This window comes from Natator depressus, chromosome 11 (genome assembly GCF_965152275.1).
Source record: "Natator depressus isolate rNatDep1 chromosome 11, rNatDep2.hap1, whole genome shotgun sequence".
Taxonomy (NCBI): domain Eukaryota; kingdom Metazoa; phylum Chordata; order Testudines; family Cheloniidae; genus Natator; species Natator depressus.
In genome coordinates this window covers 45,932,324-45,958,415 of record NC_134244.1, presented here as the reverse complement: position 1 = coordinate 45,958,415, position 26,092 = coordinate 45,932,324, and the positions used below count along the sequence as shown (strand labels likewise).

Sequence of the window (26,092 nt, the reverse complement as noted above, 5' to 3'; positions counted from 1 at the left end):
TTAGATGGACTGGTCACATTGTAAAACTCCTGGAATTTATGTAGATGCTTCTACAATCCAGTGTTGCTAGCTACTATTTTGCTGCATTTCCTGACCAGCAGCACAGTGACAGCACAGCAGATCTGCCATAATCGCTCACACTCCAGATGTCCCATTTACCCACAGCTCCCCTCTCACAAATGCTCTTTTAGCACCCACTTCCTTTTTCTTGCTAATGTTGTTAATTTTTGAAAAGATATTAGGGAGAGAGGGGGAATTGTTTCAGAATTCTTCCATCTCCAAGGGAAAAAGACCATTTCAAACAAATATTAAGATATTTTCCCAAAAAAACTCTTGTAAAGGCCATTTTGCCGCGATTCTTTTCTTTGAAGGAGCCATCTTAATATCTGAATCAGTACGGGATGTTGGCTTTTTAGAAGGGGTATGACTCTCCCTCCCCCCCACAGGAACAGAAAAAAGTCTGTCAAGACAATTCTGGCTATGTACTATCTTCTATTTTTTAAGACACCACTTCATTCTTAAAACTATTAATATGGAGATTTGTACAAAAATGGGGTCTTCATTTAAGATCTCATTTGTTCCTGTTGCTTTCTTGGCACCTGAAATTTTAATGCTGTGTTTCATTTCTCTCTTTGTAATATAATCATCACTCTTACTAAACAGACAATAAGCCAAAACATGCTCTTTCATTTAAAAAAAGTGGAAGAGGAAAGACTGCTGAAAACTACATGGACCAGATCCTTAGTTGACGTGCACTACCACAGATCCCCGAGCTAAGCTGATTTACACCAGCTGAGATTTTGCCCATGAACTGAGATCCTTCCAGACAAATGCTCCTTTTGGAGAGATTAGAAGCCACACGAAGGAAAGCAGGAAAATGGCATCAGATATTTGCTTAGTCCAAAGAGCCATAGGAAATTTAAGTCACATGTTGTGTGCATTCATTTGGGGTGCCTGGTCCTCTGACATATCCTGGCCTGACCCTGTCTGCGCTCAGTATCATGGCTGGCTTTGGAGGGCTATGAGCCACAAATCAGAAGTGAGCCCAAGGACTTTCCCAAAGAAAAATACATAAGTTGCCAAGTACGTACAGTATACTGCCTAGAGAGATTATGCCATGGCTTTGCCTTCTTAAGGTTCACTGCATTCAAAATGCCATTGAACCCCCAATGTGCAGCTTTCTCCCACTGGATCTGTCAGGGATGAATATCCCTCACAGGCTTTGCTGTTCTCCTTTCTGACTTTTCAGTTTATATGTGTTTGCTGCCTTCTAAAGGGCAGATCAAAAGGAAATATTTGGCCAGTAGTTTGAAATTCATTCTTCAAATGAGAAATTACATGGAAAGTGTATAGCTTTAAAGAATTCAGCCCAGGAGGAAAAAAGGTGTCAGAATCACAATTTAGTATTTTAATCTTGAAAATATATGTCATGACGACTGAGGTTTGCATGTCCACTTCTACAAGAGAAAACTAAAATAACTACCAACGCTTCCAACTCAACAGATCATGTCAAAGGAGAACATAAATTTTTACTCATGGCACTAGTTTACATTTGAAACATTTTCAAAATATTGTTTTAGCTGGGTATAATAGACCACCAGAAGATTTGACACACAGCAAACAAAGGGCTTCAATTAAACAGCTGGCAAAAGGCCAGAAAGAGATAAGGGCCCAGGCTGTCACTTGCTAGACAATATATATGGTTATTTTGGCAGCCAAAACAGAATGTGATAATTGAGCCATGACACATTTAAAAAAGCACATAATTTTAAAAGGAAAAGGTTCCTGAGCACTAAAAAAAAAAAGAAAGAAAACATCTGTAGTGTGCCTATACCAAACCAAGATGCAGAACTAATGATGGGATCCGATTGATTGCATATCAGTGGTTCATAAAGTCACAGATTCCAAGGCCAGAAGGGACTGTTGTGATCATCTAGTCTGCCTTCCTGTATAACACAGTCCATAGAAATCCCCCAAAATAATTCCTAGAACAGATCTTCAAGAAAAACATCCAGTCTTGATTTAAAATGGTCAGCGATAGAGACTCCACCACGATCCTTGGTAAATGGTTCCAATGGTTAATTACACTCACTGTCAAATATTTATGCCTTATTTCCAGTCTGAAATGGTCTAGTTTCAATTTTCAGCCACTGGATCACGTTATGCCTTTCTTGCTAGACTGAAGAGCCCTATGAGGGAGTTAAGGAGAAACTATGGTCCCAGCCAGCCCCACCCAGCTGAATCTGCAGAGCATGCTCCAGCTGGAGGTGGAGCTTAAAAGGGAGCCAGACAGCTCAGAAAGGGCCTGACAGCATAGGGGAAGAGACCTATCCTGAGGGCTCCTGGAGATGGGTGCTGCAGAAACCTCCTTTGGGAGAGAAAGCAGCTGTTTGCTGAGCCCAGAAGGGCTGACAGCTCAATTATTATCTTTTCTTTTACTACCTTAGGGCAAACTGTAAGACTTTGGGAAGAGAGAGGGTGGTAGGAAGTAGCCCAGGAAGGCAGCCTTAAGGCACTCCTGGGTGCTGGACATTGGTACCTCTTACAGGGCCCTGGGCTGGAGCTTGTTAAGGGCCCAAAAAGCTCATTTCTAGACCTCCTTTAGGGCAAGAAGGAAAGGGTAAAGACTGGCTGGGACTGGACATTCATGGGGGTCAACAGATGGACCCCGCATCTTCCCTGAAACCCTGCCACACTGGGGAGAGAGAAGACTGGTTGATGACCTGACTGGAGGGTAGGGTCAATCCCCATCAAAAGGCAGACGGCCACAGGACATTATGATGGCCCAGGGGAAAGATTAGAGTTTCGACCTCTGTAGTAAGCAGAGGTCTAAACCCGTAGCCCCTAGGTGACGCCACCAGCAAACACTACCCATCACAAGCCCATTATTAAATATTTGTTCCCCAAATAGATACCAATAGACTATAATCAAATCACTCCTTAACCTTCTCTTTATTAAATGGTTTGAACTCTTTGAGTCCGTTGCTGTAAGGCAGGTTTTCTAATCCTTTAATCATTCTCGTGGCTCTTCTCTGAAACCTCTCCAATTTATCAACATCGTTCTTGAATTTTGGCCACCAGAAGTGGACACAGCTTTCCAGTAGCGATTCCACCACTGCCAAATGCAGAGGTAAAATAACCTCTTTAACTCCTACTCGAGCTTCCCCTGTTCATGCACCCCAGGATCGCATTAACTCTTTTGTCTACAGCATCATACTGAGATCTCATGTTCAGCTGATTATCCACCCCGACTCCCAAATTTTTTTCAGAGTCACTGCTTCCCAGGATAGAATCCTCCATCCTGTAAGTAGGGCCTACATTCTTTGTTCCTAGATTTATATATTTACATTTAGCTGTATTAAAACACATATTGTTTGCTTGCATCCCGTTTACCAAATGGTCCAGTAATGACTGCAAACTTTACTCAGTGATGACTTTATGTTTTCTTCCAGGTCATATATTAAAATGTTAAGTAGTGTAGGGTCAAGAACCAAGCCTGGCAGTCCTCCCTTCCCCCCCAAACACACCTACTTGAAACGATTCTCTATTTAGAGTTCCATTTTGAGACCTATCTGTTAGTCAATGTTTAATCCATTTAATGTGTGCTATGTTAATTTAACATCATTCTAGTTTTATAATCAAAATGTCTTGTAGTGTTTTAATCATCTACATATAATCAAACAAAAAATGTAGGTATAAAAGTCCATGGAGAATAAGTATCAATGCTTTACCTTAAAAACAAAATAAATCTACAAAACTGTGTTGCATGGTTTTTTGTTTTTCAGTGCACTTAAATGTTAACTCAAAGACCAAGCTATTACATAGCTGAATTTTTACTTCTAAAATTATAATGCACGTTAACTTGATTTCAAACTTAAACAAAAAAACCCCACAATCTTCCTATATACTTTGAGTACTAAAATATATTTTAAAAAAATTATGAACAGAATACATATCTCCTAAATCAACTTTCTGTTACAAGGAAAAATGACTGCTGTGTTTAAAACATAAAGTACATTATGATGTACAATAGCTGTTTGGAAAACAAAGCCCACAAGCTTTATATTTTGTATGCAACATTCAGAAATTGCACTGTCTCACTGTACGCGTGGTTTTATTAAATAATTCAAGGACATAACAACGAACAAATGTACTGAATAAAGACATCATTTTACGTTAACCCCAAACACTCATGTAAAGCCTCCCTATAACGGAGCTGAAGCTTACATGCTGAGACTGCTCCATTTCTTTCTGGAATAAAGTACTCAAAAATCTTATCCATCCTCAACCCCACTCCAAAAAAAACCCCTCAGAATTTAAGCTAGTCCATGAGCTACAACTATAAACATATGGCACGACAGCTAAATTAAGCTACAAAGAGCTTACTTCCTAATCCTACTCTAAACTTAATACTGAACTAAAAATGTATTTAAATGAACAGTCAAAATTCATCATGTGCATTCTGTAACAGTAGGGCATTGTCTACACTAGAGAACTTTAACACACACACCCCCTCCCACACACACACACCATATCTATTTTTTCAGTTTCAGTCCCACCAGTGTTAGCAACAGTGGGGCTACAGGTACAGATAGACTCTGAAGTCTCCCCAAAATGCTAACACCAATGGGGCTGAACTGCTGCAGGTAATGGTGAGAAACTTTCAAAAAAATTCCCTAGCACAGATTACAACAAGCACTAAAAAAAAAAAAAAAATCAAGGAAATCATCAGTTAAGACACTGATATTCAGACCAACTTCATTTCTCACATCCCACCTCTCAATTGTCATTATGCCTAAAGCTGTGCAGACTTGCTCCAGAACAAACTCCCTTCCAGTTCCAAACATTCAACCATCAGTAACATATCTCATCTCTAACAACCAGAGAAGGCTAAAACTGCACATTTATAGTGAGGCCAAAATAAAGACTCCAGACTGATAGCTGACTTTACACGACTTAAAGCCTAAGCACAGCACAAAATTATAAAAATTCTATAATCTACTTTTTACAGTATGATAAAGAAGTATCTTTAATGACAGTGATACTAACAACAAAGGAAGTGGAAAAGATCTGGCATGAAAGCAGGATATATATTTCTGGCTGTTGCTCTAGGAGATGCATCAGACAAATTTTATTCTTGAAGTAGAACAGCAGACTTTTGAGAGTTTCCAATGCATAGCAACAAAAAGTAAAAAATAATGTTAGTCCTAAGATTTTTTCCCCAAAGAACTTCCTTTTAAGAACACCAACCTGAAATATCACATTTCCTGTAGAATATTTTGGATCCACCAGGGTAGATAAAAATTGATTAAAAAAAATAATTTAAATCAGATTTTATTGATGTTATTAATTATAAGTTTTTCTTTTTAAAAATAAACCAGTTTAAAGTGAAATCTGAATTTAATACAACACATGTTAAGGCCTAAATTTATTATAAATGTCTTAAAACATTTAGTAAAAAATAAATATGTAGTATCCATGAGACTATCAAAAACTGAATTAAAGGCTTCTTTTCTATGTTAAAAAAAAAAAGAATAAGGGAAAAAAATCTAACTTTTGAGATCAAGATTTATAAATATGGCACAATAGGTCAGCCCAAGTAACTTAGGAGACTGTCTAATTTTCAAGAGACTTAGGTGAGTAGTAGGGTTGTCAGGTGTCCGGTTTTTAACTGAACACCTGGTCAAAAAGGGACCCTCCCCAGAGCTCTCCATCCCAGTGAAAATGAGCAAGTGAGTGAGGGTTGGGGAGAGCGAGTGACAGAGAGAGGGGAGGAAGATGGAGTGAGTGGCGTGGGGCCTCAGAGAAGGAGCGGAGCAAGGGTGTTCCATTTTGTTCGGTCAGAAAGTTGTCAACCCTAGCAAGAAGGAACTTAAGCTCCACTTTCACTTAGGTATAGTTGAAAATTTTCCAAGGCTGACCTAAAATAATCAGTTTAATTCAGGGACTACAGTTAATCCATCTGTTCCTTTAATATACCATTTTGTTGTAAATGTGAAACATGTTTTGATAAGAGCAGGTATGTATCCAAAACATTCAATGTTGTTACTAAAAATAAATTTATATGCTGTTGTGTTTAATTAAATTCCAGTTATCATCCTATTGCAGCTTGACACAGATCATGTGCAAAAATGATCTAGTAAATAAATACTGTATCATTCATTTTCTAACATACTAAAATGTACAATTAATAAAAATCTGAAAGTATTAAGCTACATAATTGCTTAAATAAATGTTTCTAGGTACAGTGTACCCTCCTAGGTAGCAAAAAGATCGGCCAAATCTGGTGAAAAGGCTCCATTTATCTGTAAATCAACATGTTTTAATGGTTGTGTCACCCAATGAGACTGCACCTTTCTTAAGAAAATAACTGCAGTACAAATGGAAAAGCTGATTAAAATCAAGACTTTGCACTGGGTGATTTAAACCACCTTGATTTATATCAGTCCATCCCAGTATCCATTATTGTTTCCAGTAACACCTAATGTTATTATCACAAAGATTAGAGAAACATATTTTGTTTGTTTATTTTGCATAGTTGACACCGCTTTGTACATAATCAATTTCACTACTTTGAAGATGGCCCCTTGCACATCTTGTCGCATGTATTGCTAAGTAAAGCTGTCTACCGTCAGCTGAAACAAGACCTGATTCAGGAAAGCACTGAAGCACATGCTTAATATTTATTTACATGCTTAAGTGCTTTCCTCAATATGGATGGGTGAGAGACATCCCTCAGGACTTTCCTGAAGCAGTGACACAAACTGGAGAAGTAACAGGGTAGGTGTATGAATGGAGACGCAGAGGAGGGTGGAAGAGGAATGAGCCAGAGCTAGATAGTGTTGCTCATAGGCCTGCCCAAACAATCCTTCTAAATCTCAGCAAGGAAGGAGAAAAACCTTTTCCACCCCCAAGAATTTAAAAAAAAAAATATTGGCTGCTCTATTTGAAAATTAATACATTTTACAAAACTTAATCATTTTAAAAAATCATGTTGACAGTGACCTTTTAACACCAGGAACCCGCAATCATGATTACATCACAGGGGAAGTGGCAGACAGTAACTAAAATAGACAGGTGTTTGTGATACTACAAAAGATGAATATCACATTGAATTCACTAAATTCACACAGCTTTCAACTACAAGTGCAGAACATAGTCATCCAGAAACCATGGAGCAGCAATTTACTGTGTCGGCGCACACGCACAAGCCAGCCAGTGAAACAGATCAACCAACACAGAAAGCTCTATACCAGCAGTTCTCAAACTTTAGTGCACCACGACCCTCTTCTGACCACAGAAATTACTGCATGACCCCACGAGGGTGGACCAAAGCCTGAGCCTGGCCGAGCCCCAGGCAGAGGGGCCAAAGCTGAAGTCCAAACCCTGCCACCCAGGCAGTGGGGCCAAAGCTGAAGCCCAAGGGCTTCAGCTCCAGGTGGGAGGAGGGAAGGCAAAGCCAAAGCCCAAGGGCTTCAGTCCCGGGGGGAGGGCCTGTAACCTGAATCCCACCATCCAGGGCTGCAGCTGAAGCCTGAGCTCTGCAGCCCTTGGGCTTCAGCCCCAGGCGGTGGGGCTCGGCTTCAGCCCTGGGCCCCAGCAAGTCTAATGCCAACCCTGGCAACTCCATTAAAACGGGGTCCCGACCCACAGTTTGAGAACCACTGCCCTACACTGTCAGAGAGAGCAAACAGTTAAACTATTGTATTGACACAAATAAATTTAATCTGTACATTCCTGGCCTCCCTAAGGAAGAGGAGATATCTGATCTGCTATTTTAAGCAATGGTTAGGAAAAAATCTAAATCAAGATATGGAAAACGAGTCAGGGTCCACAGAATTAATGGGAAAGGCCCTTTACTAATAAGGAAGATGCAAAAACTGAGATTATTAAAGAATTTTAGCAGCTGACAAGAAAAACAAGCGTTTGAAGTGCAAAGATTTTGTCCTTCCTAGATTTTGGACTCTACTCTTACTAAGAAGAGAGACTATCTAGCTGTGAAGAGTACCTTCATGGAATTAAATGTGATGATTCACTTTTGTAGTTAAGAAGTCTTTAGAGAAAGCACAAAGGAAAACAGTTTCGGGACACGAAGGGAAAAAAACCACACCAGCCTTACTGAGCAAGACAGTACATGAAGAATGTGGATAAAGCTGTGCTGGAAACAGTCAAAGGAATAATTGATAATATAATGTAACTGAAGAAGAATGTGAATTTTAAAAATGTTAATTTATTAACATCTATCTAGGGAATCAAAGAGCTGTTTCTTGTTGTGGTCACGTTAATTCAATATTGCATTTGGGCTTTTGCTCTTGGCTGTAATTGCTGTACAGACTTAGTCTCAAAAATACAAGGAATTATAGCATGCAATAAAGCGAAGCACTTTTACCTGCTCAGCGTTGTGTTCAACAGTGTTTGTAAAACATATGTACCGGTATCCTTCCCTCCCCACAAACTGGGATACACTATAGGAGATTACAACACATTCAGCAGTGTAAATCCTCTAGTCAGTATTCACATTCTGGCTGAGTTTCCTGGTGTTTTAAATTTATCTAACAGGACACCAATAATAATAATAATAATAATAAAAACTTTAGACTTCTTTTATTTCTTTATATTTCACATTTTAAAAAGAAGACCCATGCAAAAAGCTTGGAGCACCGTGACAATAATTACATTTACAATCCACCTAGCAGCATTAAATTTATTTGTATAGTTGAATTAACTCTGCAAACCAGAAGCATTAAATAATTAGTGGTAACAATTTATAGCAGATAGTAAAAATGAAAATAGAAAATCTCTCGTAAAGCTTCTCTCTACCAATCATGCCCAGGAACAATCATACCAAGGAACATCCTTCTTCCAAAACCCTGTTTTAAAGCATTCATCTTAATTACCACAGCACCATGTTCACTGTATTAGAACTTCTACAGGAAATTGGAACATCTGTTGTTATCACGCTTTCACTTCTTAGCCCTTCCAAGTTCAGATCCTGGGTGCAAATGTAGTGCAGCCACTTTGCATTACCTCACTGGCAGAATCTGGCCATACAGCTAGCATATCTGGGTCACAAGGATCACTCCTCAGTGAGATACAGGTTCATAACAGACCCTATTCTGTGCTGCCAGTGTTAGAACATGGTTATGGGACCCCTAGAAAGCACTAGTCCCTGACTGAGGTTTTGGACCCTGAGGATAATTAACAGCTGGTGTAATTTAGACCAGCCTCTCTAGCTGCTGTAACTTTACACTAGTGGCCCCAGAATCAGAGGCAAACGTGAGCTTCTCTGCCCTTTTCTGACCTGCTCTTGATTGCAGTTTGACTAGCCCTCAGGGTCTGGTCTTTCAGATGACTCAAACAATATTTCCATCGTGCCATAATGACTGATACTGTTTTACACTTTTCTAGCATTCTACACAACTAGCAATCCCTGGTGCACAGATTTTACATATTGAAGGTATGAGTGGGTACAATACAAGACATATAAACACAGCTTGTCAAATCATTCATTGAAAATAACATCTGTTGCAAATCTAGCCCTATTTGACTTATTCTTTCTCTGAATGGCGAACACTTAGAAAAAAAACAAACACAAACAGTCTACACAAACAATGGTCTATGGACTGTGCACTACCTTATTTATTAAATGTGCTGTATGATTGTGTTTGTTTTATAATTGGACGACCAAAGGTTTCTAAATTAAGAAACTTCTAGAACACATTTTTGGATGAACATTGGTTTGTGCTAAGATTTGCGGAAACTTGTTATTCACAAATATGTCCATAAATACCTGGAAGACTCCAAACAGTAACACTCATGGGCCTAGCAAATTACAGAAAACCAGTCTCAGCACTTATATTTTTGAATCAGTTTTAAAAAAAAGTTACCACCTCAAGTTCTAAATCCAGTGCTATGTAGGTAATCGCAGAAGTGGGTGGGTGACCATTGTAGCTGGAAGGTTTCCCAGATTAGTTGGCTTTTCAGGAGGATTTTAAATGGGAGCTAGCCAGCTTATTTCATGTATAGAAGTAGGAAAACTTTTACTGTCACCCTTCCTTCACCCATACCAAAACAAGTGAAGGCTCAGCCCAACTCTGAAGCCTCAGACCATGGATTCTATTATTTGGTACCTGAATCAGAAAATGCTTAGTCTTCCATGTTCAAAAATCTAAAAATGCCTGTTGTAGCAGTAAAGTTAAAGAGAAAATTAACTATTGCAAATACTGATATAAGGCTACTAATGCAGATGCAAGTTTGGAATCTATTTTGGCTAAAAGGAGTGTAACAGCTAAGGAAACAAAGCAGAGCGTTACCCTGACCCTGCTTTACAATTCTGCCCAGTAAGTGGTAGTCCTTTAAAACTTAGATTAAAAAATGTTATTAAAGCAAATGTTAAAAAAATTATAGAATACACAGGTTGGGAAAAGAGTGTCTGTACATCTGGGTACAGTGCTTAGGTTATCCACAAATTCAAAGTTAATTTTTAAAAGTCATATGATACACAGAGTATATAATCAGCAATAACCCAAATTTTGGTGAATAGATTTAACAATACAGTTTAGATATTAGAATCCGAATACTTGGGTACATCACTCATGAAAAGTTGTACAGAGATTTGGTTGTGAAAAGAAAAGTAAATCAATGAGTGAAGATTGTCCCTCAGTAATTGAGAATTAAGTTGGTTGTCCCTTTAGCAAATACAATCCCTGAGGAAAGTATTTGTTACTTCCCTGACTGCGCTTCTCATTGGCACTCCAGTTCGATTCCTCCCTTAACAACACAGAAAATATACAAAAAAGTAACCCAGGATAGACATGGATAGAAGAGCCTTGTTCATGCTCTAAGGGATATCTGATGGTGTGGGAGGGAGTCAAACTCCTCCATTGATTGAAACACCCCTAATTTAAAACAATTTCTGAAGTATGGATAATCTCCTATACAATAACTGATTTACCAGTGTAGAGATGTATCCTGTTGTCCTTTTTTATTCTCCAGCCTCAATGTATTTCAGTGGTGAGTTCTGCACATAGGTGTTCAATGATAGGGTATCACCACCTTCCCAAGAATTCAGCAGCCAAAGAATCTGGCACAACATCCACACTCTGCCTCAGAACTGTGTTCCAGATTGAAAGATTTAATTTGTGTTTGTAGGCTTCTAGCCCAGATATTTGTGAAGACAGCCTAAAAAACGTGAGCCAAGTACAAACTGATGCAATGGTGTCTACATGAGTCTGCAAAAAATCTCAGATGTGAATTGCTAACACCTTCACTTCAATGTGTTAAATTGGAAACCACAAAGCGGCAGTTTAAATGTCAGTTTCACTTGCTTACCATTTAGTTGAAACATCCAGGTAAGATGCCTGTCCCGCCCCCACTTCCCCATCCCCAACTGCTTGCCATGCCTCCCCATGTACCAAAATCTAAACTGTCCAAGAGCTTCTGCTTCCCCAAATAACTTTTCAATGTAGTAATGATGGTTTGTCAGTACAAAATCTCCTGCACAATGTGGGAATGGCATAGAGTAAATCGAATCTAATACCATGACATATAAAGTGTACAGATTGCATTTATCATTTACATATTGAAGTAATACATTTTAAAAACATTTAAATGAAACTCCAGCAGATCTTCCCATCAGCCTCCTTGCAGTGCTATTGTAACCCACACACCTTCTGGGTGTGGTGTTCTGTCCCATCTAGTGGCACTGAGACCACTTAGAGAGAGAGAGATAAAATGAACCTGCACTACGGCCTTAGCTAATAGGCAGGTGGCTTTTAGCCCATGCGGTAGAGGCTCATGCACTAAGCTCCAGAGGTCCCAGGTTCAATCCAACCCGCTGACGACAGGGTCTGTTGGCATTACACTATAACATGCAGGGACATAGCTGCAGAATTCAGGTCCAACTTATTGCAGAGTACCTGGGACCCACAGACATAACAGGGGGGCTCCCCAAATCCAGAGAGTGAAATACAAATGTACTTCTCATGAGGGCCTGTACCCAGACATTTAGCAGCAGACCTTTGCATGCATCACACAGTATGCCACTGCAACTTTTATCCACAGGAAGACTCACCACAGGATAAAGGAAACCATTGGTAGGGGATTTTAAAAATATTAGGCTTCTAAAATAAAAGCTAGTTCATATGGGAGCTACATAACATTCCCCAAAGATTAAAGAACTGACAGAAATGCTGATCCCTCTGTGATGCTCCTGCATGGAGCTTCTTTATTGCAACATAAATGCAGCAGAAGGAGAAGACTCAAATGTATTTAAAATGTTTTAATTGAAACTGCTACAAAAAGAAAGGGCAAGATAGATGTATTTTGTATGTTAAAGAGAGTCAGAAAAAGTAAATTCTAGTGGTTTATATGCCTTAATACATTTAAAGAACTCTTAATATTGGGAACGGTCTTCTATTTGGTAGACAAAAAGTAAGTACCGCCCCAATACTGTAAACTCATACACAGGGTTTAATCCTTGCACCCTCCAGGAGGTTCACACTTTGTGCAGGCATTCACCCATACATATAGGCTTGCAGGATCAAGGTCTAGTTGTACATGTTCCCAGACACAGAAGGTACAACATGAAAAGAACCACCCCCACAAAGTTTATGTCCCAGATTTAATCTACTTTACAACAGTTAGAATCTACTGGGGAATGAATGACCTATTTAAAAAAAACCACCATTTTTATTCTTTTGCAAACTTAGAAGCAATAATTCACTGAGAGCCCAATTTAACTAAGAAATATTGTGATGCATTGTTAAAATAAACAGCCTATTGCCATATTACATTGCCGTCAAAGAAAAATATTTTGCAACACAACAAGTCTAACACACACCAGAATACCCTCTTTTTTTTTTTTTTTAATTACTTGACTCCTACCACAGCAGGTTTGCACTCGTGTAGGGATGTTTTCCCAGCATGCTTTACGGGAGGCTGGCCCTTTATATTTGGCAGAACCAGCTAGCTGCAGGCCTAAAGTGGCTATTTACAGCTAGCAACTCCACCTTGCTCTCTGGAGCAGGTAAGACCTTAATTCCTATTACATTTCTTTTTTATTGCTAAGGAGGCACAGTGTTTCTCAAATGGCAAAAATGACTAGAACTGATAATTATGCTAATCTGGAAAAAGTACAAACAATGAAGCATAAACAAACAATTAAAACATTTTAAAGAGAACAACTTCCTTAAAGAATTTTATTCTAAAATTTACTTTTTCCAGCGACTATTTGCTTTATTTGAATTTTGATGTATTTTGTGTTAGCAGAAATACTTTATATGACATTTCTGCTTTTGTATTTCTCACATGTATAAATGAATCAGTGCTATTTTTCTGCTTTACTCCCTTCCAGCAATCTGCCTCTTAGATACAAAATTCAATTACCACATTTGGGGCCAAATTAACAGCTGGTGTTGTTGGATGCAATTCCACTGAGAAACTCTTATGCCAGCAGTGAATTTGGACTCTGGCTTTAAATATTAACCAAATCAGACAGACTATTAACCAGCGCTTTCTGCAGCTGAAATTTACTTGGAAAAAAAAAATCAGTCATATTACTATTTTATAACCTCAAAATACTACAAATGCCACATTAAAGACTTGAAGACGAGGGAGGAGGGTGGCATTGGACACTATAATAACAACCATATCTTTCTATGTACACAGTTGAAAGAAAACTACTTTTCTGGCAAAGAGAATTGTTTGTAGTCATGTACTATGCCTGTACTTTAATATTAAGCTTTCCCTGTAACGTTTACTGCCCAAGAGCTGTTGCCTGCGTAGTCTTATATACTATAGTATTTTTCCTTTCATGTGAGAAATTGTGTGCCCACTCAGAAACTGTATTTGGCATAAAGCAGGTTGCATTCACCTAAATTCAGTTTCATGGGAATATAGCATTGGTTACTTTTTTCACTGTAGATGGATTCTATTCTAGTAACAAAGACCTCATCTTCACTTTTCCTTTAGATGGAAAATAAAGCTGGAAATCATTCAAGCAAGCCCTCTGTGCACAGAGCTCCAACCACAGAAATCAAAGTGGGTTTTGTGTACTGAGGGTTTGTTGGATTGTGTAATTTAGTATACATATCTTAGCCTCCTACGGTATACTGCAACCTGTATGAAAGTCTGCATGGAGATGAAGAGAAGAACACTAGATGATCACCCTTTGCTTAAACAGAAGCTATGGTAATAGCTGCTTCCCAATGAGAAATGTCAGCAGACAGAAATGTAGCTATGTCTCCTTTCATAGTGCTACTAATAATAATATACTTATTCAGATTCATTTTTTTCTCAAAGCATTTAAAATCCAAATTCTGTTTAAAATGCAAACAAAAGTAAACATTTCCCCATTGATTATTGTAGATTATAGAGAGGAAAATATCAAACCTGTGCTATAGGTCACCATACAGGAAAGCAGAAAATGAATGAGAAAACTGTTGTATACACACAGTGGCAGATTTAAAAAATATATATATACATACACACACCAGCCACAACTTAATCTATTTTAACAATTCTCACCTGGTGGGGAATCTTCTCTGAATTCTACTGCTTCCCTCCTGTGGGATGATTCTCCATGGGATTCTCCTCACTGAAATTGGAGCTACATTCTCCCCCTAAGGGATAATTCAGAAACCTGAATAAGGCCCCCATCCTGCAATCTGATCTGGATGGGTGGCCCTTGTGTCCATGCAGAGTCTCACTGATGTCTCAGGGCTTGTCATCTTCACTGCAGGGTGAGCTTGAGATACACCTTGAGTGTTGCCCCTAACTCAGCTCCTGTCCCAAATCTTTAGCTCAAGTTTAGTGGCACTGTAAACTCGAGGTGGCTGGCCCATCAGGAGGTTTGGGTTTGAAGCTCAAGTGCTGCTGGCACTCAAGATAGCTATGCAGTGGAGACTTATTTCCTCCTATGATGCTAATCCAATCAATGTTGTGTGTACAAGGAATGTAGGACTGGGCCCAGTCCCTCCCCAGGGCCAAAAAAAAAAAGGGGGGGGGGGGCAAAAAGGAACAAAGGTCAGAATTCCCCAGAAGTAACCCATTTGGTTGCTTAAGCTCTTAATGGAGAATGCAGGAATTATTCGGGGAAGTTCTTTGGCCTGTATTATACAGGAGGTCAGACTAGAGGATCACAGTGGTTTCTTCTGGCTTTGGAATCTGTGCAAAGAGATTTGCTGCATGCTGTTCCATTGTGTGATGTAAGGACTGGAAGCATGTATTTGAATAATTTGAGGTCACTTTTAAATTACAGGACTTAGTATTGTTGCTGAATAATTATGCTACAGATGTGTTAATAAATGTTGTTGTTATAGGAAGGTTCAGAGAGTAACATTTTGTTCCTTTGATGTACTCATTTAAATCCTAAACACAATGAAAATATTCTTCACTATCTCTAGTGAAGCACTGGAATAGGTTACCTAGGGAGGTGATGGAATCTCCTTCCTTAGAGGTTTTCAACGTCAGGCTTGACAAAGCCCTGGCTAGGATGATTTAGATTGGTCCTGCTTTGAGCAAGAGGTTGGACTAGATGACCTCCTGAGGTCCCTTCCAACCCTGATATTCTATTATTCTATCTAGAAGATCCTTAAAGAAGGTTTGGTCAGTCTCTTATGTACTACAAGACATAGTATATAATCAAAGAATGGTTCCAACTCAGGCCTGAATCAGAAAATAAACTGGGGGCTTGTCTACATGGGGTTACTCAAGCAAATTAATCCAAATTAACTAAGTGTGAATTTAAAGTAGTTTAGTTAAACTGCATTAAACACCTGTGTGGAGGCTTTCATTCACAATTGAAGTGGCCTTAAAATAAACGGAATTAAGGCCACTTTAATTCTGAATGGGAGTATCTACACAGGGGTTCAATGAAATTTAACTAAGGCACTTCAAGTTCACACCTTCAGTTAATTCAGATTAATTATCCTAAATGTTCCCATGTACAGAAAGCCTTAAGTGACAGGAAGAGGCAACTCCAACTCTCTGAACTGAGATGCACAGACAAAACAATCTGATGGAGATGCATTCAGTGTGCTCAGACCTTACCATACATACTGTTCATTAAGCAATACGTGTGAAAGACTGCTGATGCTGATTAATATGCAACTTGGGTGTAAAATATACACAAGGACGACATTAATCAGCATTATCATGGTGTCTGAAGGGCCTTTATGTAAACTATTAAATGAGTACTTGAAAAGCTGATATTTTTAATGCTGAGAACACATTTATTTAAATTTTACAAATCTTATGAAACAAAATAAGATTAGATAGTTTAAACAGATTTTTTTTATTGGGGACTTTTTTTAGGGTTTCTAAACAGACAGACAGGAGGTCAGTCTTCTTCAACCAGTCCTTGGGGAAGAAGTGTGTGAAATGATTTACGCAGCTCCAGAGTAGATACAAGTTTATCATAAAGAGGATTTTTTTTTTCATTTCTTCAGTTTAGATGCTAATACCTCTGAAGACTGGCACCAGCTTTATGAAGCTTTGACTAAATTATAGCTATATTTCAGAGCATATATAAAAGGGAAACTGTGGACGCTGCTTACATAGTAAGGGTCCTATCCTGCAAACATGTATGTATTTATTTAACTTAACAAAGAGAAAGAGTGTCTTGATTACAGTTAATAAGAACCTATGTGAAGAACAAATATTTAATGAGTGGTAATCAAGCAGAAAATTATACAAAATGATCCAATGGCTGAAAGTTGAAGGTAGTCAAATTCAGACTGGAAATAAGGTGTAAATTTTTAACTGAGAGTAATTAACCATTGGCACAATTTACCAATGGTCATGGTGGATTCTCTATCACTGACAACTTTTAAATCAAGAATGGATGTTCTTCTAAAAGATCTGCTGTAGGAATTATTTTGGGGAAGGTCTATGGCCTGTGTTATACAGGAGGTCAGATTAGATCACAATGGTCCCTTCCAGTCTTGGAATCTATAAATTATGAAGCTTTACTTCCATAACTAGTTCTGATGGCTTTTATATTTCTTCAGTCTAGTTTAATTAGGACTACTCATATGACTGGAGTTAATCATGTACACAACTCTTTGCAGGATCTTGTTCTATACCTTGCAAGGTGCTAAACTAAACACAAAAGTACAGGAAAAAGAATAAACTGCTCAAAAAAGGATTCTGGAAAATAGTTGTTACCAAACCTCTGCACGGAAGAAAGTGTAAGTGGAAAAAGACTAGGATGTTTTTATACTGAATACATACATTCAAGAGAATAATGAATAATTCCTTAACAACAAACTGTATTGCTGAGAACATGATGGGGGTGGTTCTTACTGATATATTTTGGAGCCATCTTTCACTCTCCAGTTTATCAAAAATCCATTAAGTAATAACACTTTTGCTATAGATTACATATTTACTGGTACTCCTTCCTTAGATCCTGATTGTGTTTTACACCTTACTGCTTAAGTACTCCCATTGACTACTCACAAAGTAAGCTAACAGCAGCTCTGCATGAGAAAAGGTAACCGAATCAGGCAGTTAGTACAAATGGGCAAACATATCCGCTTTGTGATTGCTGCACTAAATTATGTCACTCTTCACTGGTTTAGTCTAATCCTCCAAAATTGAGTCCTTGTTATAAGAAAAAAGAACTAAACACAAGAAATTTCTTGATAGAAGTAGCTATTAGAGCTAAATTAAGGTTATCATTAGATAAATATATCTTTAAATGGTTGCAACCCATTGATTTACCTTCTGAAGAGATTAATGATGAAGAAAGAATCTCAGATAGAACTGATAGTCTATCATTAGAGCTGGACCAATGCTACAAGTATTTAAACATTTGTTTGAATAAGAACTCAGTATGTTTTGTGGAATTTGTGACCCCTCTCCTTAAACTCAGGTTTCAGAGTAGCAGCCGTGTTAATCTGTATTCGCAAAAAGAAAAGGAGTACTTGTGGCACCTTAGAGACTAACCAATTTATTTGAGCATAAGCTTTCGACGCATCTGATGAAGTGAGCTGTAGCTCACGAAAGCTTATGCTCAAATAAATTGGTTAGTCTCTAAGGTGCCACAAGTCCTCCTTTTCTTTTTCCTTAAACTGTCACACTTACAGCAGCAAAATGTTTTTGGTAAGAATGTATCCAGAAATATAGTGTTGGAAATAACGGGCAAATATATATTCACAGAGCCATACTGAAAGCTCTGCTTCGTACCTTTGTTTTTCTGGCGCCCAATTGGTATAGTAATTACACAAAGGGTGTCTGGGTGTTTTGTTTTGTTTTTTTACAGTGGTAAGGAAGTCTTCCTTGTGGATGCAAGGCATTGTATACCTGATATTGTGTTCATTTTTGGCTGCTATTCCTTTGCTTTTGTTCCCCCACCACAGAGGATCCCTAACCCCAGCACAGGCATTTTTGTGGATCTTCCCATGACACATTCTTACATGGCCTAATCAACTCCTCTCTCTACTGGGAGCTGTTTAATGTTACAGTGCAGATATCCAGTGCCAAGTGGTATCGAACAAAATGTAATCCATACAAACGTGAAGGCTTTTGCCAATCAGAGGAAATAAACAACATAAAGGCAAAATTTAAAGGACAGCTACTGTATCTAGAAAGCAGCAGTCTGAAAAGGATGGTGAAGGATAATGGGTAATAACTAAATTAGCTTGTAGTGTGAAACCACAACCCCCTCCCCCCCCCCAAAAGCCAGTGCTATTCTATGGTATAACTCCCTTCTATATTCGTACACTTGTAAACCTAGGGAAGTACTGGTGCTGCTTTCCAGAGTCTTGGTGTGCCCGCACCGAGAATGCTCGCTCTGCTCTCAGTGGTAAACTAAAGAAAAAACAAAGTAGAAAAACAAAAATGATACTGGAGGATAAGACATAGGAGGAGAGATGGAGGGAATTAGATTTATTGAGAAACAAGATGACTTGGGGGGGATCAGATCACAGTTGATAAACAGCTTCAAGATAATACACATGAAGGAAAGGTTTTATTCATAGCCTGTGAAGATGGTAGGACAAGCAGGTGAAGTTTAAGATTAATATCAAGAACATTTTTAGTATTAAGAACCCTACTTGTTTTAGTCAAGGCACCATGACTACTGGTATTTAAGGCTGGTACAGAAGATATTACTGAAAATTATATAGGGCCAGATCCTGACCTGAGGTTGAGCAGAAAAGTGGCTTGTAGCCACCTTTGCCCACACACCCCAGTCCTAGGAGACTACAAACAGCTCTAAAGGGCCACTACAGCTGCCAACCATCAATGGGGGTAAGGGGACCCTGGCAATGTCTCCCTAAGCCAAAAGTCAGAAGGAGGGCTGGTGGTGATGGCATTGTGCTAACAGATCAGGAATGGATTCTGCTGAAAAATGCACTGAGGGGATCAAACCCCAACAGTGTACTGCCCTACTGTGGGTGGACCTTACCTTTCACAGATACCTTTTGTACTTTAACACTTGTATAACCTGTCATACCAGTAAGGTCCCATTGAACTGAGTGGCCCAGAGCCACAGTGGCACACAAGAAGCATTCCTCTGTAAAGTTCCATGAGAATTCCTGGTAGATCTCACTCCCTCCCAGAGTTGAGCCCTCTGATAAGGGCAGAACAGAATAATCCTGGGGCCAGCATTCCACTCCTTTCTGATCACACAATTCAGGGTGGGATGCACTCATTGGCTCACCAAATGGACGCAGTAGTCGTAAACTGGCCAGTTTTAAAGCCCTAACAGAGGGACAAAGGGTGCCTGAGAGGCTGTGGTACTGAAATATTGAAAGTCACCTACTAGCCAGAGGCTGAAATCCTTGGAAATGCCAGAGTCCTGCTGCACTGTACTGCAACGCATGCTACGGTACTACCATTAGACAAGGTAATATAACAAAACCCAAGTCTCTTGGGTTACTAATTGTATAGCATGGGCCAAAGGCAGTCTTTGGCATGCAACTCCCCTGTTTATAGACACATGATAAACTGTAAACTAAGTAGGCTGCTGTTGTTTTATTGTAGACTCACCGATGTTCACAGGTACAAATTACATATCACTCAAATCAACCAGATGAAGGCAGAGACCATATGTAAATTTCCTTTGCAAAAATCCTTCGTTTTAAAATATGAGGTTTATAAACTAATTTAAAGCTAATTATACAAGCAACATAACTGAAAATCTGCGTGGAAGAGCTTATTTCAAGGGACTTATGAGTAATGACGTAATCATAAAGGAAAAGCTTTATTTAAAACCAAAGCTTGGGAAAACCTCAAAGCATTTCTGTACAGTGATAATTTAAAATGAACGGCTCACAAATGATGAATTTTGTTGCAAGTTTAAGCAGGGGTAAGGGCAGCTTTTGTTGCAGTCTATCACTGTTCTTGTATCAAGAAACTGTTATTGGAACAAACAAATCTTAATATATTGGGCTTGAAAAATCTATTTGTATCTGTGATGAGTCGGAATTCTCTCTGTGAGTGTCCAACAGCTTTTACAAACTCAGACCTTTCATTTAAATTTCCGGACCTACTGTTGCAAAGAAAATCCTCCAAATCTGAAGTGTGTTAACCATTGCTGTGCTGTCTTCCCAAGCTTGCAGAAAGACAGCTCCAGTGCGGCTGCTGTTACTTAGAGCTTTCCCAAGCTGCTGAGTGAAAACTGTTGGCATTCAGAAAAATGTGGACATCAGTGAAACAGAGAAATTTTATTCTACTATTGCTTGGGAAGCTATGACATGGGCACCAGACCTATTCAATGAGGTGGAAAATCAAAGTTGCACAGGATAGCAGACCCACTATCCAACTTCCTCAGCCAACACATCTAGGGAAAGGTACAGGAGCAGAGCTCCGCCCACCGCATGCCCACTTCTCCAGCAGCAAAAGCAACAGCACTGTGAGAACAGATGCAGAAGGAAAATGTTCTTACTCCTGTCCAGCAGCCTGAGAGATGAGGTTTCAGATTTAATCTGTTGTCTAATAGCCAGAGGCTGATATAAAAGATGGAGCCTTCAGCAGATTACCGGGACAGCATCTTGGTGAGAATTTCCCAACAACTGGGAAGGGAGGAGTTGACTGTCTTATTTGGGCATTGTTCTTGGACTCTTCCATTTGCAGACTTTGCCTAGTACGTTTAGGCCTCTAGCTATCAGGTGTCTGGTAAAATTTGTAAGCACTGGGTGTGAGGACTATGCTAGAAAAGCAGTGCAGAGTTCTGAGACTACAGCTTGGTCTACGTGTTTAAGTTTCACCTGTTTAAATTCCATCTGTTTTTAAACCCATTTAGTTACACTAGGGCAAGCCCTTGTGGTGGGCACTCTTGTTTTCTGTTACCAGTCAACTGAAGCTAAACCAAAAAAAGTCACCACTGTTAAACTGAAATAAATGTGGCAACATAGGCCTTGTGTAACGCCAACAGACCCCAATCGCTGGTGGGCAGGATTTAACCTGGGATCATGAGCCTCTTCTGCTCCATTTGAGTAGCAGACTCAGTCTCTAGCTGGGCTAGGTGCCACTAGACGGGGGACAGAGTGCCACACCAACCAGGCATGGGTTACACTTTCACCGGTATAACTAAATCTGTTTAAATTAAGATGTTAGGTTAAACTGGTGCAACTTTCTTCCATAGACAAGCTCTGATTAATTTTGGAATGGAAAGCAGGAGAAGAAAAGAAACAGGAAAATGTGCACTCCAGCTATTCTGGACCAGCAGAGCAGCTCATCAGCAATCCTGGGAAGTTGCTGAAATTTACAGCATCCTAGGAACTGCTCTAAGTTGTGCCAAGAAATAGCAACAGTGCCAAGAAATAGAAAGTGCAACAGTGAAACAAAGCCACCCTTCCCCCATTCCCTTTCAGCTGCAGCTTCTGAGAAGCACATCTCAGAATTGCAGGCTCAGGTGCAGCCTTAACTAAGGAGTGGTGACTTCCATTCTAGAATAGCTTTGTGCTATGCACTAAAAAGTTATTCCAGACATGTGTCAAACCTATAAGAAAATCTCAGCAGCATGGATTTACAATGCATTATGTGAAAAAGAACCTTGTAATACTATTCTGAAAATGTATGAAGGTGAGATTTGGCACACTTCTATACCTTGAAGCATGTTTGAGCATTTGACCATGGTTTGAAAAAGAGCTGCCTAGATGCAATGGGGTAAGAAGGACCTTTTAAAGCCCTGCTTTATAGTGTGAAATGCACAAAAGACATTAAATACAACACACTGTATCAAACAGTAAGGTACTGAGTAAAGCCAACAAAAGCAAAAAAATTTGGCATTAAGGTTCTCTGTCTTCAATCTACCTCTGTGTCCTAGTATTACAGTATATCTTGGAATCACTCATCCAAGACTCCTGTCTTTAGACACAAGAGAGGTCTTAAGGATAAAGTGGCACTTAATTTCCTTGCTTTTGTTATTTAAATCTGATTCTTAAGTTTATTTTAACATAGATTTCTGGGGCCCTATCATGCCATCATTGCACTTGGGGAAATCCTACTCAAGTCAGAGAAGCTCACAGTGTGACATGATTTAGCAGGGTACAGCCTTTACCAAGTACCTTGAATAGAAACCAAAGGGCAACCCTAAGCACTCAAGCAATGTGGATCTCACTTAGGACTTTAGCATGTTTACAAAACAGATGCTGTAGATGTGGCTGTGGGAAGGTTTAAACAGCCAGGGGAAATGCACACTTTTCTTGTTCGTGAATTGAGGTCTACCCACCAGTCAGACATGAGTCTAGCTACAAAGGGCTAGTTTTCTTAAGCTTTTTTTTTAATTTGTAATTTTAGTGCATTTCATATTTTGTACTTAAGTAACTTTTTTTACCCAGTGCTACAAATGGAACAAAAGCGTATTCAGGTTTGTGTAAAATCAGACAGACATATGCAGCTCAATGGCTGATGTGCTAATACCTAAAGCCATCACGCTGTCTGTAGCCCTGTACTCCTGACAGAGCTGTAACAAATGCATACATTTAGGCCAGGTAAATGCAGACCAGATTTACTTACTGAGACCCTCAAGTGTCTGCTGAACATTGAATATTCATCAGCTCATACAATTACACTTAACATGAGCTACATGTTTTAAATGGCATGGAAAGCAGTTTGTACAGTACCATGCTTATAGTTATTGAGCAGCAACTAAACATTATTCCATGATGTATTATCCCCAACAGTTTTTACCAAAATTGTTAATACATTACACAAAATACATTACACAATGGATAAATACCATTGAACCCTTGTACTGCATCCTGTTAAACAGTAATACTTTGTCTTTCATGTAGTACTATCACCTTATTAGCACTAAGGAATTTTACACATCTAATTTATTTTTACCATTTATGCATTTCTGCTTGTACAATGAGTCATTTTTGTTACCATTCAATTTTGTATTATGTGCTGCCGTGATCCTGCAACATTATGGTTGCAAATAAGACAGGCACATTTATGGTCAAACTGAAAAAAACACTCTTCATTAACATTAAGAAACTTCTTCTGGACATTTTTAATGAATAGCAAAGCTTTCTAATTTTTTAAACACACTTTTAACCTATATTATGAGCCCAAAACTAACTGACATTGGTTTTTTACCATCTCCAAGAAATTACATTTCCCTCAAATACGTAAGAGGTGAAATAGCATTTTGTCGCTTATTGCACGCAGAGCAATTGAGGTATAGCATGCACCTGCTGTGTCAGTTTCTGCGGCCAAATCTGTGCTATAAGAAGCTATATGATGTCTTCCGCTTCATTATTCTACATGCAACAAAATGCTGCATTCATTTCCTATTAAAAGCTTTCTGTAAAATAAATAAATAAATAAAACCCTCTGTTTTGAGTTCCAATCTATGGTGCTCCTGGAGTCCATGGAATTCTCTGCCCATATTGTTCATCCCAAAAATCTGACTCGTCTAAAGTGGGATGCCAAGGTCTTTTTCACATATATTGCTGATCTTACACAAGGTGGAAGGTACTTGCCAAAAAGTTGCACTGAGGAAAATGCTGCAATTCCTCTTTAAATATAATACGTATGAGGCACACAGGAATAGAATTATAGATTTCTTCACTGGCCAAAAATATTTTTTCCACACACACTCACAGAAATCAAATAATTTTAGACTTTTTTGTTTGTTTTTTTCCTAGTTCTTAACAATGGTCCCCGTGCTTTGGTTGGTCATGTCTACCCTGAAGACTTTATCTATGTAGATATACTTAAGCTGATACCAGAGGAGCAAATTTTCCCAGAGGTTAAATATGCTTGTATCAGATGTTACAGCAGAGGGTAAATATCTCCTTCTGAAAGTCATTTGTAACATAATGTGCCCAAAATGGGTAACGAGCAAGACACGCTTTGAAAGTAAAAAAGTGAAGCACCTCTGGCTTATTTCCTTGGAATACCCTTTCTCCCATACCATACCACCTTTTGGTCTCTGATAGCTCTAAAATGAAGGGGATGTAAAACTAGAGAGCCATACTGCTTTGATCAGGGAAGACAGTGACCACACACACATATTCATAAAACTATTACAGGGCATCCATGGCATGAACCTCTCCAGATAAGATACCCTTCTCGTAAAAGTCAAATAAAACAACAAAGTTGTGATAAATCCCAGGAATCCAGAAACAAATATGAAAAAATACATCTTTACTGAGTTGTAAAAACTCCTTTTACCAAAGTCTTCCAACTACTCAATATACCAAAAAAGCCAAATAAAACTCCAGAACATTTGCAGTATTCTCACATCTGAACAATGCCGGCATTGTACAGTATCCGTTAAACTAAGTAGCCTTTATGCACAGACAGCCTACTGAAATATGTATAATAGAAAGGTATCTTATTTAAACCTAAAAAGATTTATTACAGATTTCAACATAGGAAGCTTACAGTCAACATGAAATCTTTTCTTAAAATAAATATGCACCGCAGTGGATAATTTTTCAGCAAGTTTTGAAGATAAAAAGTTAGTTTAGTCAATTATGTTACTGTTTAAGTTTCTTATGGACTGTGCACCACACTAGTCTTAATTTTCTTTAAGACTGCATAAATCACTACTCTCTTACACACTCTAATTTCATTTTCTAAAACTACCAATAGTCTCCCACTCCACTAGGGAATTTCCTTAAAATACCATGTATCAAGACAATACAATCTCTGGCCAATAGACAGAAACTTTAAATGTAATACTTCAGCTTTACTCTAAACCACTTCACTGTAATAAGATGAAACATGTAAAAAATAAATCTCACACAGTTATTTATCTAAATTTTAGAGCATCGTCACTTTCCTATATCTCAGCCCTCCAAAGGTAAGTTAAAATTGTGTACAAGCAGTAACTTCAAAGCTTTAGTACATTTGGAAGTTTATATAACACTGACTTTAATATATGCAATGAACCTCTACAGAAAAATCTACTGAACCAACTCTACCATTCATATCCCTCTCAATGAGACAACTACTACATGTACTTGAAAATCCAAACTTTGTGATACGTTATCAAATGTTCCCTGACAATTGTTCAGTTTACCTTACACAGTGTTTATATTATAGTTGTCCACTGACAAACATTAAATAACTGCTTGTCTGTTCTGCTGAGCAAACATCTCTACCCGTTTTAATTTCCGATCACTGTCCACAATTTAAAAAGTTGTTACATACCTGCAGTTAGGAGGAGGATCAAGGGTTATTTCAGCTAGCTCCTTCTGAATTCTGTGGGTGAAATGAGAACAGACACAAAGCATTTGAGATAGTCTATAGAATAAATCAGGAATTACACTGCCCTCTACCACCATGCAGTTAAATGCAAGATTGGCTGTGCCTTCAGTAATGCTAACATGGCTGCTTCCTCTTTGTTCTCAGAGGCATAACCCAAATCCCATAACAGAGAAACTTTGCAGCTTTTTTCTTACTTGATACAGTAAACAGATAGAACATTTACACCTGAGATAGGTAGAAATATCCCACAAGTACTCATAAAAGTAACTATTATCCATATCTAAATGCTTTTTACCAGAGAGATTTTCTTTTCAAGCTTATATGCAAATGAGGCAAGGGGGGGGGATTATACAAGCATATTTGACAATGACTTTAAACCAGTGCAACAGAGCTGTAACTGAGGCTGAATTAATAAGCT

The 26,092-nt window shown here is 38.7% G+C and overlaps 1 protein-coding gene across 6 annotated transcripts in view; it reads right to left on the bottom strand.

Annotated features, from left to right (window-relative positions):
• UBE2E3 (ubiquitin conjugating enzyme E2 E3) overlaps positions 1 to 26,092 on the bottom strand; it is an 84,414-nt gene that overhangs the window by 53,856 nt on the left and 4,466 nt on the right. For all 6 annotated transcript variants that reach the window (XM_074967707.1, XM_074967705.1, XM_074967704.1 and 3 more), the window contains exon 3: positions 25,618 to 25,668. In XM_074967707.1, coding sequence (XP_074823808.1) covers positions 25,618 to 25,668 — 51 coding nt within the window. The remainder of the gene's footprint in view (positions 1 to 25,617; positions 25,669 to 26,092) is intronic.